This window comes from Gymnoscopelus microlampas, assembly GCF_963454915.1.
Source record: "Gymnoscopelus microlampas genome assembly, chromosome: 16".
NCBI lineage: Eukaryota > Metazoa > Chordata > Actinopteri > Myctophiformes > Myctophidae > Gymnoscopelus > Gymnoscopelus microlampas.
This window is the reverse complement of record NC_139953.1, coordinates 17,819,710-17,835,720: the sequence shown is the minus strand read 5'-3', so window position 1 is coordinate 17,835,720 and position 16,011 is coordinate 17,819,710. Positions and strand designations below refer to the sequence as shown.

Here is a 16,011-nt window from a genome sequence, read left to right as displayed (position 1 = left end):
ATAATTTTGGGTTGATGCCACCATGATCCCCCTTGACACGCATAAAGATTTTGATCCATCTGCCTGTTCCAGAAATTCTCTGTCTATGCTCCTCAGCCTCCAACAGCTATATATGCTCCTGGCATCCTGTAAAGGCCAACTGGTGCCTGATCGCTGTGAGTCATCAGTTTACAACACCATAATATGCAACTTCTCCCTTTCTACAAAGATCTCTGGAATTACTTAGTGGAACTAAATGAATACAAAATTACCAACACGGCCACAGAGAACGTCAAATATGCAGCCCACCCTTTTTAAAGACAGGTATAGTGGTAGCCATGTTGCAATGCCTGCTAGACATCTACTAGAACCCAACCTAATCAAACTTTCAATCCATTTCTATGGCAACGTAAATGTGAAGTTTGGTGACTTTACCAAACAGAGAAAAACATAGCTGAATTGCTTATTCTACCGTCAGTCTTGTTAACAAGACTTATAGACTTATTCAAAACACACAAGGCTACGCACTGGCCACATGCATGGCCAGACGGTTCGTGCAACACTAGAGAACTCCCTTTAAGAACCCTTCAGAAATCTCTTTCAGCGCTCTGTCGACGGCTGGCGCTCTGGTTCACTGACCTATGATGCAAATGTACACAGCTGCTACAATGTCTGCCTCGTTGGAGAGTTTGGAGGCGAAGGGGTCCTTGGTCAGGAGGTAGTGAGGGACATAGGCTGCTGCATGAGGCCAGGTCTTGTTCTCCATCAGAGCCGCTGGTGGGGAGCATCAGAGGCTTTCTGTGGAGGGTGACAACAGTAAACAATTAAACAAGGCAGCCGCCTCCACTCACTTTCACACTCTCCCAAGGCCAAACGGATAGCAGTTTACTGATGAGGTTTCAACCTTTGTTAAATGGATGATGAATCATGATGGTCGTGACGCCGAAACGTCATCAATAAAGCTTTCTCTGTCTGGCCGTGAGAGAGCATCATGTCCTTCGTCTTATGATGAGCCTGTGGGATTTAGACTGCAACTTCTTTTAAGCACTGATTGCACTTTGTCTTTTCCCTCCACAAATTTGAACACCATTTCTGCATGCACAAATGCCCGCATACACACACATACGGTACACACACAGAAGCAATTGTATTTATTTATTTTATTTAAAGTAGTGCATTGCCTATTCAAATCATGCCTACGTTGATTGGATAAATGGTTCCCAGCATATGCGAAGGACAGTCAGACAGACACGTAGTCGCAGAGGTTCCTTAAATAGGTGGATGGAACAATGTATGCAGCTCAGCACCGAGAGAGGTGAAGGACATACTGGACAATACAGTTATGTAGGCTGTAGCCAAACTCAAAGCCAGGACATTGCTATTACGTGTTCAGCACACTATCCATTCAGCTACTGTCCCAACCATCCATCCAGCCATGCCTGCCTCACATTATGCAATAGCAATACATTCACAGGGGTACAGAGTTACACAAAGGCACAGAAACAAACACACTATACAAACACACACAGTAACATAGTGTGTGACGCACGCGCGCACGCGCGCGCACGCGCGCACACGCACGCACGCACGCACGCACACACACACACACACACACACACACACACACACACACACACACACACACACACACACACACACACACACACACACACACACACACACACCTAGATTTCAGTTTAGATTATTAGAGTAAACATAGTCCGACATAAACATACAAACAGTGGCACAGAGAGTCAGACATACTACGTCAGACAGAAACATAGAGGAATTCACTGTATACTGAGCGACCAGAGAAGTGATGGCAGTCCTTGACCACTTTAATCGTGGCATCCACTTTTTTTTTATCAATATAGGCTAAGAAATCGGCTATTTTCGTTGGGTTTTTTTTTCGATACATGAAACACGGAGAAAGAGCAGCGGAGTGACATGGAGCAAATGGTCCAAACAGCCAGAAATGTTGCCTTGTCCGCTTATTATACAAGCCACTTTGGGCTTGTTTTTCAATAAAGTCGCTTGTAAATATTAGTAGTTGCCGGTTGGAGTTTTTTGGGCTTGTTTCTGAAGTGTAGTTGCTTATTTGGGCTTGCTTCCTAATGTTGTTTAAACCAGTTTTTCTCAAACATTTTCATGTCAAGGACCCCCAGATTAATATGTATTTGTCCAAGGTATCCCATCTGAAAAGGTTTTGTGCCAGGGACCCCCCATACGAGATTTGTGTTGTTAAAATGTTTCAAAAATATTCAAAATAGTTCAAGAATTTTGGAAGCTAAAAACATGTCGCATTGTGACACGTTATTTAAAAATAACCGATGTCTATGGCTCAAGTAAACAGATTTTGATGCTATATTAACTCATGCGGCCTGTCGCTTCTTTTGGGCTTGTTTTCATAGACCTTGTTTCTCTCGCACAATCTGGCAAGACTGCCAGAAAGGAATCTAAATGGTATGCGCCCTAACCATTCAACTATCGGGCAGTGGTGTACAAAGTACTCAACCCCAGTACTTGAGTCAAAGTATAGAGCATCGCAGTTGCGCAGAATCCGGGTGCCGGAAGTAAATACTCAATGCATTTTTCCCATTGACTTTTCCAAAAATATTTATATCAATGAATTTAAGCCTAGAATCAAGCCATCCAGGATTCTGGTGAATCATGACCATAAAACCTTTTTTTCTGTGATTTTTAAAATTTTATATTTAATGATATGATATACTATGTTTAATAAATACCCTTTGTTTTGCCGTTTTCAAAAAAGTTTTTTCACAGAATCAAACGTTTTATGGTCATGATTCACCAGGATCCTGGATAGCTTGATTCTAGGCTTAAATTAATTTATATAAATATTTTCGGAAAAGTCAATGGGAAAAATGCATTGAGTATTTACTTCCGGCAACTGGAAGTGGGCGGGAACTGCGACGCTCTATTTACTCCTGCTCTAATATTACTCAACTACAAGTGAAAGTTGCACCGTCAAATTTATATTGTACAGATGCTCGAAACATTTACTCAAGTAAATGTATTCGATACTGTCCATCGCTGCAACCGGGTCACCCCAGATTGGCCATTTTCCAGATAATTGTGAAACATTTGGGGTTAAGTGGTTAAGTGGTTTAGTGGTGAAACGGCACGTATTTCCTTCCTGTGTTGCTGCAGAAAGTTCGAAAGTTCAAAGTGTTGTTTTTTGTTTGTCTGTTAATGTTTTAGTCAAAGTGTTAGTTTGGTCTCTATTTCTCCTCTACACAGTACTGTACTATATCATCAACGGTTCTCAAGCTGTGGGCCGGGACCCACTGGCGGTACGTGAGGATATTGCAAGTGGGCCCCCACATAATTGGCAAAACACTAGGACTTTATTGCTATTGTGTTCATTGTGATATCAATAAATAAGAAGTATAGTATATACACCATGAAGGTTGAGAACCACTGCTGTATATAACATGGAGGCACACTATTGTGTTGCATGATTAAGTTAGAGAAAATGTCACAATATTTAGACATTGAGTATTGGCTAAATATATTGTGATAAGACTTCTACTTTGAAGTCGTGTTACCGGGCCTTCATTAACAGGAATCACATATTTGGGAGCCTCAGGAGTTTGATAGTGATCAGGAAGCTACCATGCACTAAGGAAGGACAGGACTTCCTGGAAGCTTCTTGGAAAGTGAAGGTCAAACAACGATTTCTTTGTGAACTACTATATTTTTGGCGCCGGACACCATCCTACAATAAACATCAATTGGGCGTAATAGTAGTGTACACCTCAGGAAGTACCAACACAGTGAACCCAGAGAAAGAATAAGGATAACTGTTGCCTAATCATTTTTTTTAAATAATTTCCCCCTTATTTAGTTATTGGCGTTTAAACATCTAATGTAATTATGGTGCATATGCCAAATGAAGCATTTCAAGTATTTTAAAACAGTTTGGACGTATACTGCAGTCAGTGCAAGCTCAACCTGATACTAAACCACTGACATAGTATAATAAACCAGTATAAATCAAAATGAGTTTAACCACTTTAACATAAATATACAGAGCTATTTGAAAATAGTCGATCTACAAGCTTGTGAGCTTCTGGATCTGCTATTTTCAAAACATCGTGATCTTTTTTTTGGAATGTTTTTGGATACATTTTCATCACACAAATCTTGTATGGGGGCCACTGGCACAAAATATTTTCAGATATCCATGTCCATGGCCAAATACTTTGTCCTTGACATGAAACATTTTGAGAACTGCTGGTATAAGCAAGCAAGTGAACATGAGGTTTGCTGGTTTAAACAGAACCACGGATGAAGGAACTAAAACAATCGTGCGCCAGACCTGGTTTTCTCAGTCCAGGCACTGGCTTTTCAATGAATAATGACATTCTTCACCACGCAACACATACACACAGAAACACTTGCAAAGACCTGTAGTCTCTAACATTTTCCCATTGATTTGTGTGGGCGGGAAATTGACTTCAAAACAATCAATAACATATTGCAAGCAGGATTTCACAGGTTGAATTTGCCATTCCATTGGACACTGGACTGTACTGCAATACACACATTTTCAACATTTGCAGCTACACTGTTTGTGTGGCATTGTTTGCATTCCATGCAGAAAAAGAGGGGCAGTGCCACGACAAGCTATAGCAAAAGCGAAGTATAAAACATATACCACAATGGCAGTGCACTTAGTAAAGAGGTAAGAAATCAAACCAAATAAACAACAAAAACGTTGACCATTTAACTCACCACAATTGTTTATTTGACTCCGTCTTATAGCAGGACTTGCTGTCTGTGTCCAGTGTAGTTGACTAAACCTTAAAAAAAAACTATCTCTGGGAAATTGCTGTTTTGTCCCAAAGTGAAGGAAGCCAAAAACCTTCCTAAACAGGAAGGTTTTCTGAAGCCACGTCCACTAAATTAGCTTTACCTCCCACTTCTTCCTCCCTTTGTTGTTCCCTAATCCAATCTAAACTTTTGAACTCTACTCCTATAGATGGTGTGAACATTATTATCTACCTCAGAACGGCTTTCCCATAGAAGCAGACCAGTTCAGCATTCAAGAGCCACGGTGCCCTCCAGTAAGCCCGGGTCCTGGGAATAAACGCCTCCCGCTGCAACTGGACCCTGGACGTCCTGGATCCTGGACGTCCTGGACCCTGGACGTCCTGGATCCTGGACATCCTGGACCCTGGACGTCCCAGGTGGCCAGAGTGGACACCACCACCTTCTCAAATCTGACCGTAAACACCAGGGTACCCCTGGGCTGTGTGCTCAGCCACCTCCCGCACTCCCTGTTCACCCACGACGGCACGGCCACACACAGCTCCAACACCATCATTAATCCATTAAGACCGGGAAAGTGTCTGTGTCATTTCTTTGGCTATTAAAAAAATAGCAGACATACAAGCTCATAGTGCTCATAGTGAAGATTTGTGCAAATCTTTGAATATATATTTTTTTAAAGCGAACATATAACACACTCAAATATTTGCTTCTGGGGATTCTACAAATGTCTTCTAAATCCTAACAGTTAAAAAAAAAAAACTTATGTTGCTATATCAGTGGTTCTCAATTTTTTTTCATGTCAAGGACCCCCAAAATGATATGTATTTGGCCATGGACCCCCATCTCAACATATGTTGTTCAAGGGACCCCCCCAGAAGCTAAGATTTTAGTTAAAAATGTTTGCTTTAAAAAATATTTATATTCAAAGATTTGCACACATTTTCACGATTTTTCTAAAATAGCCAAAGAAATCTAAAATGACACAGATGCTTTCCCGGTCTCAATGGGTTAATATGTTTGCAGATGACACCACAGTCATCGGCCTGATCACTGTGATGGTGAATATTAGGCAGCCTAGACACAGGAGTTTGAATCCCTGGTGAGGTGATGCCAGGGACAGCAACCTCGCTCTCAACACCAGAGAGACAACAGAGGTGATTGTGGAGTTCAGGACACAGCGAGGAGGAGGTCACATGTACTGTATGCTCCTCTGGGTAAATGGAGTTGCAGTAGAGAGCGTCCGTAGCTTCATATTCTTCAGAGTCACTGTTACGACCCTGGCCCAGGGGTACCAGCACCGCAACAAAAAAAAAACAGCAAAATAAAAAGCTAAATATAGCTGCAAGCAGCGATAATACGGGGCCAGGAGAGAGAAAGAGAAATGATCATTCCTTTAACAGGTCAGTTCATGAAAGTCCTTGCGGTCTTGTTTCCAATGAGGGCCTGTGAGCAATTAGGGGTTAAGAGTCTTGCTCAGGGACAAATTTCATTTCATCGACACATTTGCTGACCTGGCCTGGAATCGTACCTGGGTCAACCAGAGCCTCTGGCTCCCTAGGCGGGCTCACTAACCACTCAGCTATGGCCGACCCTCAGAGAGAAAGAGAGAGAGAGAGAGAGAGAGAGAGAGAGAGAGAGAGAGAGAGAGAGAGAGAGAGAGAGAGAGAGAGAGAGAGAGAGAGAGAGAGAGAGAGAGAGAGAGAGAGAGAGAGAGAGAGAGAGAGAGAGAGGGAATAGATTGAAGAGACTGAGACATGGAAACGGAATAGATTGAAGATAGAAACGGAATAGATTGAAGAGACAGAGACATGGAAACGGAATAGATTGAAGATAGAAACGGAATAGATTGAAGAGACAGAGACATGGAAACGGAATAGATTGAAGAGAGAGAGCCATGGAAACGGAATAGATTGAAGAGACAGAGACATGGAAACGGAATAGATTGAAGAGAGAGAGCCATGGAAACGGAATAGATTGAGTCATGTTTTTTGCAATTCAACTTAAATGAGTCTGCATCAAGTGAGGCTTGAACCGGCTACCTTGCTGTCATGAGACACCTTTGGGTAGCTGCAACACTACCTATAGTGCTATAGCTTTGTCCAGGCTGATATTGTCTGTTGAGGATCACAAACTCTTGCCTTCTGTCATGACCCAAGCCCCTGTTTCACTAACACTAAGATCACTCATTCACAAACCATTTACCAATTAAGAAATTGTACATCTACTCAGAAGCAAAACTAGTGAAAGTAGCCGATCTACAAACTCACAAACCATTAAAAGTTGTCAGATTGTACATCGGCTATTTTCACAATGAAGTATGTTATACATTGAAAAAACATACTCTCATTGCTATCTGAAAAGTTGTGAGATTGTAGATCAGCTGTATGTAAAAAACACTCAATTAAGTAGTTCATGTTATCTTTAACAATTGCAGATGTATTCATTGATAGTCATGTTGTGTGAAATGCAACTTAGATGAAGTCTGCACCAAGTGAGGCTTGAACTGGTGACCTTCAGGTTGTGGGGCACACATTTAAGCGAGAAGCCACCAACAGACAAGAACCTGTGAAAGGAGATCACACAGATGATACAGTTTCACGCAAATAGCTGAAAAATCCTGGGTTTAAGTGTTTTTCAAACTGCTCAAGATTGCGGACAATCTAAGGGCGGTGCTTACTGGTCAACGTGATAGATGTGTTCCTCATTAGTCAAGGCACATGTGTAAGCAGGTCTAATGGCTGTCGGCCAAACGAGGCATGACTTTTGCCTGTTTAAAGTTTCAATTTTCAAAAAATTGCTATAGCGCCCCCGTTTGACCAATTGGAGTAAGATTGGTTTCAGTGATATTTGGAATGGCCCTTTACATTTCTGCAAAGTTTCAAAGAATGGTAAGTCTGCATGTATGTGTTAGGGGCAGATGAATAATTGTCATAAAACTGCAATATTCATTGGCTCATTAAAGCTTCATTTTTTCACTTATGGAAGATATTTTGCAAACGTTTTTTGGTATAGGTCCAAAGTTCATGTGTAAAAAGTTTTGTGCAGATTACTCAAAAATCCCAGGAGGAGATAGGTTTTAACTGTTTTTCATATAATTCGAAATGGTGGGAGATCTAAAGGTCAGAGGTCAAAAGTCAGAGTGTGAAAGTTGTTCATCATGAGGAGACGCATGTGTGTATTGAAGTTTTATGGCTGTAGGTAAAACAGGGCATGAGTTGTACCTGTTCAAAGTTGGCATTTTCAACTGAGTGCTATAGCGCCACCTTTTGACGAAAGATTGTGAGATTTATTTTTTGATCGTTTTTCATGACCATCTATCATATGGTCGAGTTTCATAAAAAGCGTATGCACGGTTCAGCCAGAACTGGCAAAAACGGCAGAAGAAGAAGAAGAAGAAGAAATGGAAATATAGCTGCAAGCAGCGATAATACGGGGCCAGGAGAGAGAAAGAGAAATGATAATTCCTTTAACAGGTCAGTTCATGAAAGTCCTTGCGGTCTTGTTTCCAATGAGGTCCTGTGAGCAATTAGGGGTTAAGAGTCTTGCTCAGGGACAAATTTAATTTCATCGACACATTTGCTGACCTGGCCTGGAATCGTACCTGGGTCAACCAGAGCCTCTGGCTCTCTAGGCTGGCTCACTAACCACTCAGCTCTGGCTAACCCTCAGAGAGAGAGAGAGAGAGAGAGAGAGAGAGAGAGAGATAGAGATAGAGATAGAGAGAGAGATAGAGATAGAGATAGAGATAGAGATAGAGATAGAGATAGAGATAGAGATAGAGATAGAGAGAGAGAGAGAGAGAGAGAGAGAGAGAGAAAATAGATTGAAGAGACAGAGACATGGAAACGGAATAGATTGAAGATAGAAACGGAATAGATTGAAGAGACAGAGACATGGAAACGGAATCAATTGAAGATGGAAACGGAATAGATTGAAGAGAGAGAGAGAGCCATGGAAACGGAATAGATTGAGTCATGTTTTTTGCAATTCAACTTAAATGAGTCTGCATCAAGTGAGGCTTGAACCGGCAACCTTGCGCTCGTGAGGCATTCTTAGGTAGCTGCAACACTACCTATAGTGCTATAGCTTTGTCCAGGCTGATATTGTCTGTTGAGGATCACAAACTCTTGCCTTCTGTCATGACCCAAGCCCCTGTTTCACTAACACAAAGATCACTCGTTCACAAACCATTTACCAATGAAGAAATTGTACATCTCCTCAGAACCAAAACTAGTGAAAGTAGCCGATCTACAAGCTCACAAACCATTAAAAGTTGTCAGATTGTACATCGGCTATTTTCACAATGAAGTATGTTATACATTGAAAAAACATACTCTCATTGCTATCTGAAAAGTTATTTTCACAATGAAGTATGTAAAAAACACTCAATTAAGTATTTCATGTTATCTTTAACAATTGCAAATGTATTCATTGATAGTCATGTTGTGTGAAATGCAACTTAGATGAAGTGAGGCTTGAACCTGTGACCTTGAGGTTGTGAGACATACACTTAAGCGGGACGCTATTGGACCAACAGACAAACCTCTGAAAAAAGAGATCACACTGATCATACAGTTTCACGCAAATAGCTGAAAAATCCTGGGTTTAAGTTTTTTTCAAACTGCTCAAGATTGCGGACAATCTAAGGGCGGTGCTTACTGGTCAACGTGATAGATGTGTTCCTCATTAGTCAAGGCACATGTGTAAGCAGGTCTAATGGCTGTCGGCCAAACGAGGCATGACTTTTGCCTGTTTAAAGTTTCAATTTTCAAAAAATTGCTATAGCGCCCCCGTTTGACCAATTGGAGTAAGATTGGTTTCAGTGATATTTGGAATGGCCCTTTACATTTCTGCAAAGTTTCAAAGAATGGTAAGTCTGCATGTATGTGTTAGGGGCAGATGAATAATTGTCATAAAACTGCAATATTCATTGGCTCATTAAAGCTTCATTTTTTCACTTATGGAAAATATTTTGCAAACGTTTTTTGGCATAGGTCCAAAGTTCATGGGTTTAAGTTTTTTTCAAACTGCTCAAGATTGCGGACAATCTAAGGGCGGTGCTTACTGGTCAACGTGATAGATGTGTTCCTCATTAGTCAAGGCACATGTGTAAGCAGGTCTAATGGCTGTCGGCCAAACGAGGCATGACTTTTGCCTGTTTAAAGTTTCAATTTAAAAAAAATTGCTATAGCGCCCCCGTTTGACCAATTGGAGTAAGATTGGTTTCAGTGATATTTGGAATGGCCCTTTACATTTCTGCAAAGTTTCAAAGAATGGTAAGTCTGCATGTATGTGTTAGGGGCAGATGAATAATTGTCATAAAACTGCAATATTCATTGGCTCATTAAAGCTTCATTTTTTCACTTATGGAAAATATTTTGCAAAAGTTTTTTGGCATAGGTCCAAAGTTCATGTGTAAAAAATTTCGTGCAGATTACTCAAAAATCCCAGGAGGAGATGGGTTTTAACTGTTTTTCATATAATTCAAAATGGTGGGAGATCTAAAGGTCAGAGGTCAAAAGTCAGAGTGTGAAAGTTGTTCAGCATGAGGAGACGCATGTGTGCATCGAAGTTTCATGGCTGTAGGTGAAACAGGGCATGAGTTGTACCTGTTCAAAGTTGGCATTTTTCAATTGAGTGCTATAGCGCCACCTTTTGACGAAAGATTGTGAGAATTATTTCTTGATCGTTTTTCATGACCATCTATCATATGGCCGAGTTTCATAAAAAGCGACTGCACGGTTCAGCCAGAACTGCCAAAAGTGGCAGAAGAAGAAGAAACGGAATAATGACAATGATAATAACAATACGGGTCCATGCTGGAAGCCTGGCCCCGTAATAATGCCAATAACAATACGGGTCCATGCTGGAAGCCTGGCCCCGTAAATAGTGTTTATTAAAGGTAGGGTAAGTGATATTTTTTTGTTTTTTGTTAAAAAGGTTAAAGTACTATATTCTGATAGTAATCATTGCTACAGAGCGTTTGTTTGGTCACAGGGATCTCACTCTTTAGAAAACAGAATATGGTACATTTTCAGGTTTCACAAACGTTAAGCCAATCAGGAGAGAGCACTGAAAATGCATTTTCTGTTTAATAAAGAGCTGGAGAGACATGGGAGACTCCTTTTACTGAACAAACACTCTATAGCAATGAGTACTATCACAATATAGAGCTACCTTTAATTAACCAAAAAACAAACAAACAAACAGAAACTAAATGGATGTTGTGTGAGAATCAGTAATGCAGTGCGTGTGTGCATGAGTGTTAAGGTGTGATGCATGTGTTAACAAAAACTGTTGGAAGGAGTGCATGGTGGTGAGGGAAAATCAAAGGAACTGAAAAAAGGACCAGGGAGGCAGGCTTATACGCCATCACTCAACCTGATGGCAATCACTACTGCTCCCCAAGGTCTGAGAGCCAATAAGAGAACGCAAACTGAGAAGGGTAAAGCAAACTCACAAATCATAACCAAATAAACTAACCCATTGAATACGGAAACGGATCGGTGTCATTTTAGATTTCTTTGGCTATTCAAAAATAGCAGTCAGATATACAAGCTCATAGCGCAGCACCGAGTGCCGCGCTGTGAGCTTGTAGATCTGCTATTTTTGAAAAATCTTATTGTTATATATTTTTAAATCTTTGCTTCTGGGGGTGGTCCCTGGAACAAAATATTTTGAGATGGGGGTCTGCGGCCAAATACACATCTGAAAATGTTTTCTATATCAGTGGTGATCCAACTTTTTCATGTCAAGGACCCCCAAAATTATATGTATTTGGCCGGGGACCCCCCAGCTCAAAACATTGTTCTAGGGACCCCCAGAAGCAAATATTGGAGTTCACTTTAAAAAAAATTATATATATATATATATATATATATTTAGAGATTTGCACAGATTTTCACGATTTCTCAAAAATAGCATCTACGAGCTTGTATATCTGCTATTTTTGAATAGCCAAAGAAATCTAAAATGACACGGATGCTTTCCCGGTCTTAATGGACTACGTGTGAAACATAAAGCGTGACATGACTACGTAATAAGCAGGGCCCCGTCACAGTCACCATCTCTGAGGATCTCACCTGGTCTAACCCCACCCACATTGTGGTAAAAACAGAACAGCAGTGCAGCCACCTATTCTTCCTCTGTAGGCCATAGAAATATGGCATGCCCTCAGACATCCTCCTGACCAACTTACATACAGTACATACCTACCTCCCATGCACCTTAAAACTCACTCACACACACACACGGACATCAGTATCTTACAGATTATAGTGAGTAGCAGCAGTATAGGTTATTGCTGCACATTCACTTTAGAATCATAATCACTTTTAGAATCATAATAATTTTAATGGCATGTATAGTATGTTGGCACATAGTAGGAGGAATTTGACTTGGTGAGGTAGGTGCATTACACTGAAGAATAAAAACAGTAAAGCACATCTATACAGTATACTTTTTTTTTTATTGAGATAAAAGTAAAGATAAATATATAAATTATATATAGCCTAATATAGTTCCAGGGGTCTGTCAGTGACAGGCAGGGTCTTGTTTGTGAGCCTCACTGCCTTACAGTAGGTTAAAACTGTTCAAGTGGTGCGAGGTATGGATAGACCAGGAGAGAGGTCGGGTTGCAACCGATGACCCTCTCGGCTCACCGAATGATGTACTCAACAGCCAGTTCAAGGTGGGAATGTTACGTCATGATTCTTCCTCCCTTGCATGTTAGGTACATATATATGAAATGGGAGGGCATTGTTGGGCAGCCTTTGAGCAAAATCAATGTCTGTGTATGTCTGCATACCTTTCTGCCTTGAGCACTTGAACTGCTTCACATCAATTTTACTCCTGTGGATTTCTGATCACACAAACACAGCTTCAAGGTGGGAATGCTACGTCATGATTCTGCCTCCCTTGCCTGTTAGGTACGTACAGTACATGAAATGGGAGGGCATTGTTGGGCAGCCTTTGAGCCTTTGAGCAGAATCAATGTCTGCATACCTTTCTGCCTTGACCACTTGAACTGCTTCACATCAATTTTACTCCTGTGGATTTCTGATCACACAAACACAGCTTTAATACATCTATTTTCACAATCCAACCCGCTGTCATTAAAGATATACTATTTTCAAAGAAAAAAATACAAAAGCTTTAAATTTAATGGAAAAATGGGTGAGACATGAGTCAGTCCTGACCTTGCAGTGGCAACAACAACAGATACAAAGCAATGTGCATGCAATTCAATTTCAATTCAAAGGGCTTTATTGGCATGAGAAAACATACGTTTACATTGCCAAAGCAAAAAGCACAATACAACAATACAGCAATACAATCAAAACAAAAAATGTACATTTGAAAGTCAGAATCTTCAATAGATCAATTTCTATGTACCAAGATCACTGGGTGCAAATATAGTGCAGGAATATACACAATGATTCGTCTTTAGGGTGGTTGTGTTCCGTTCGATATCCTTCTCCTATCACAGCAGCTCACGAATCTTGCTGCTGTGTTTGCACATTGTTGTACTTCGCCCAGCAGATATGGGAGTTTTTTGTCATTGGTCATGTTTTCAAAATCTGTGTGTGTGGTTGTAATCTGTGGGAAGTATGTGTCTCTGATGTCTTGGTACAATGGACAGACGGTTAGGAAGTGTAGCTCGGTTTCCACTTCCTTTGCATGCACGTGCACACATAGACATGAAAGGGGGCTTGAGCCCCTGCCCTTTTACCCGTTGGTAAAAAAAGGTGCCCTGTCCAGACCATGAATGCAGCATTTATTATGGTGAAAAATAAATGGTGAAAAAAAAACGCAAATGCCCTACTCGAAGGCAGCATTCAAGGCTAAGAGAATTGCCCCTTTCTTACTCTCTAAACGCTGCATCTCCAGTAAAGCTTGAGTATACCTAATTGAGCGCTACTGTGTCACGCACATAATTATAGCCGATCTACAAGCTCACAACGCGTCCCAGCGCGACGTGTAGTGAGCTTGTAGATCCGCTATTTTTGGTACGTGATACAGCGCGCAACGAAGCATATGTCCAATCGAAACCTAACCCTGCGGGCGCACACACTCACATGTCCATTGTCCAATCAACGAGGAGAGCAGACGCACACAGAGAAGCGCAGACAATCAATGATCCGTCTTAATTTGAGACAGATACAGTAGGTATTTGTGGACGAAAAATAATTATACTGTTCATTTAATTTCCTCTCTCTCGCTCTCTCTCTCTCTCTCTTTATCTAATATAGCCTTAGATAAAGACTCTCGTAGATGTATTTTATCGATTTTAACATGTTTTATCTCTACGAGAGTCTTATCTACCTACCACCAATGTGGAATGTCAGCTCCAAAGACTTCTCCAAAACATGTACAAATGCTAAATATAAGGTGCTTACCCGCTTGCCCCAAATGTTAACTCGGTGTAAGGCGTGTTTGTGCAATGTATTAGTCCATATCTTTCAATAAAGAAGTGTTTTAATCCCGTCTGTGGCCAATACTGTCGGAAGTTCCCAATGGGCGGTGGTGACGGGGCGCATCCGGTGAAATCCGGAACTACACTCAATGTAAACAGGAAGTAAACAAAGGGGGGGAAATGGCGTTCGGCCACAGACGGGAACAAAACACTTCTTTATTCAAAAATATGGACTAATATTACACAAACACAACGGACACCGAGTTAACATTTGGGGCAAGCGGGTAAGCACCTTGAATTTAGCATTTGTACATGTTTGGAGAAGTACGGGCTTTGGAGCTGACATTCCAGGGCAATCTGGGGGGGGTGGTAGATAAGACTCTCGTAGAGATAAAGGATTTCAAAATCGATAAAATACATCTACGAGAGTCTTTATCTAAGGCTACTTAAATACTTAATAACTGAAACTGCTCATTTTACATTTTTAACCAGTAATTTAAGGCTATACTGGATTGTTAGGGCAGGCTGGTTGTTGTGGCCGTTCTGGCAAAGATTGTTTTTTTTTGTCAATGTGATCAGGGCAAGAAGGTTGTGTCCCACTGTTGTAGAGTAATATGCTGAATTGCTCATATAGATCATCAGTGACAGTAACTTTTGTATGAATATTGTTCATGTTTGTGGAGTAATTTTTTTCAGTATAACCCTCGATTCATAGTGTTAATTTAAAATGAGATATTCCTCTAAATCTGGGTAGAAATGTAAAAAAAAAAAGACATCATCCGGCCGGCGCCAGCAATAGGTGCCCTTTTGAAATTCCAGGGCCTGCCTCTCCAAATCCCTCTGCACGTCTCTGGCATTTTGTGAAATATATTATATGTGGCATAGTTCAAATAAATCTGATGAGGTTAATGTCAAACAAAACAAAACCCCAATTGTTATTGTTTTGAGTCAATTTGCTGGGAATAATCAGAGCTTTCTAAAAGGAATTTAACATGTCTCATCACAGGAAATGCAGCTGTAGATTAGCACACCAATATTGGAACAACATCACATAGGAGGTGAAAGCTGCAGCTGTTCTAGTCAGCTCACATCAGCAGTGGAGCATCTTCACAGAGAAAACGTCAAAACTATGGATGTCATGCTTACATGGTATTATTCAAAACAGCTGCAAAGTTTGAAAGTAGACAACAGCACGGATGGTTGTGTAATAAACTTCAAAAGGCCAAACCAGTCATGTGTAAAGCCCCAAGTGTGAGATCTGCTGCATCTCGGATTAAGTGGAGACATCACAAGACCGCTACACACAGTATCACGTCACACAGATTTGTCTCAGTCCGTTTCATTGTCAGCAGCGAGGAACCTCTGATCCTTGTCTAATGGGATACATTCTTTGTCTCACAGCTCAGCTGTACAACCACAGGTAAAGAAAACCATTCATCGATGTTGAACGTGTAAGGGCAGTCAGGAGGACTGCTAGTACTGCTGGTTTTATATCATGCCAAACTGTCCCTGTTTACACATCTAGAATTACAAGGACATGAGGTCAATTAAAATCCTCGAGGCACAACCATTTCCAACCAAGGTTGGGAACGAGCAAACCAAGTAAAGAGCGAGTAGCAAAGAATACTCCCCACCACCACCTCACAAATAACCTCCCAAGATGAGCATCTGGACACCTCTAAACTGCCTCATCTCTCATTCACCGTGTCCACAAGACAGGCTAAATCCCAGAGCAGTTCAACAGCCGCCTGCAATTTGTTCAATCACAGCATCATGTTGCCCATAATGAATTGCTTTAGGATTAGCAAGGCGATTTACAT

The 16,011-nt window shown here is 41.0% G+C and overlaps 1 protein-coding gene across 1 annotated transcript in view; it reads right to left on the bottom strand.

Annotated features, from left to right (window-relative positions):
- Nucleotides 1-16,011, bottom strand: part of opn5 (opsin 5) — a 54,428-nt gene that overhangs the window by 21,584 nt on the left and 16,833 nt on the right. Inside the window, exon 2 of the mRNA XM_084081875.1 lies at nt 619-777. Within this exon, the coding sequence (XP_083938001.1) occupies nt 619-745 (127 nt within the window). The 5' untranslated portion in view covers nt 746-777. The remainder of the gene's footprint in view (nt 1-618; nt 778-16,011) is intronic.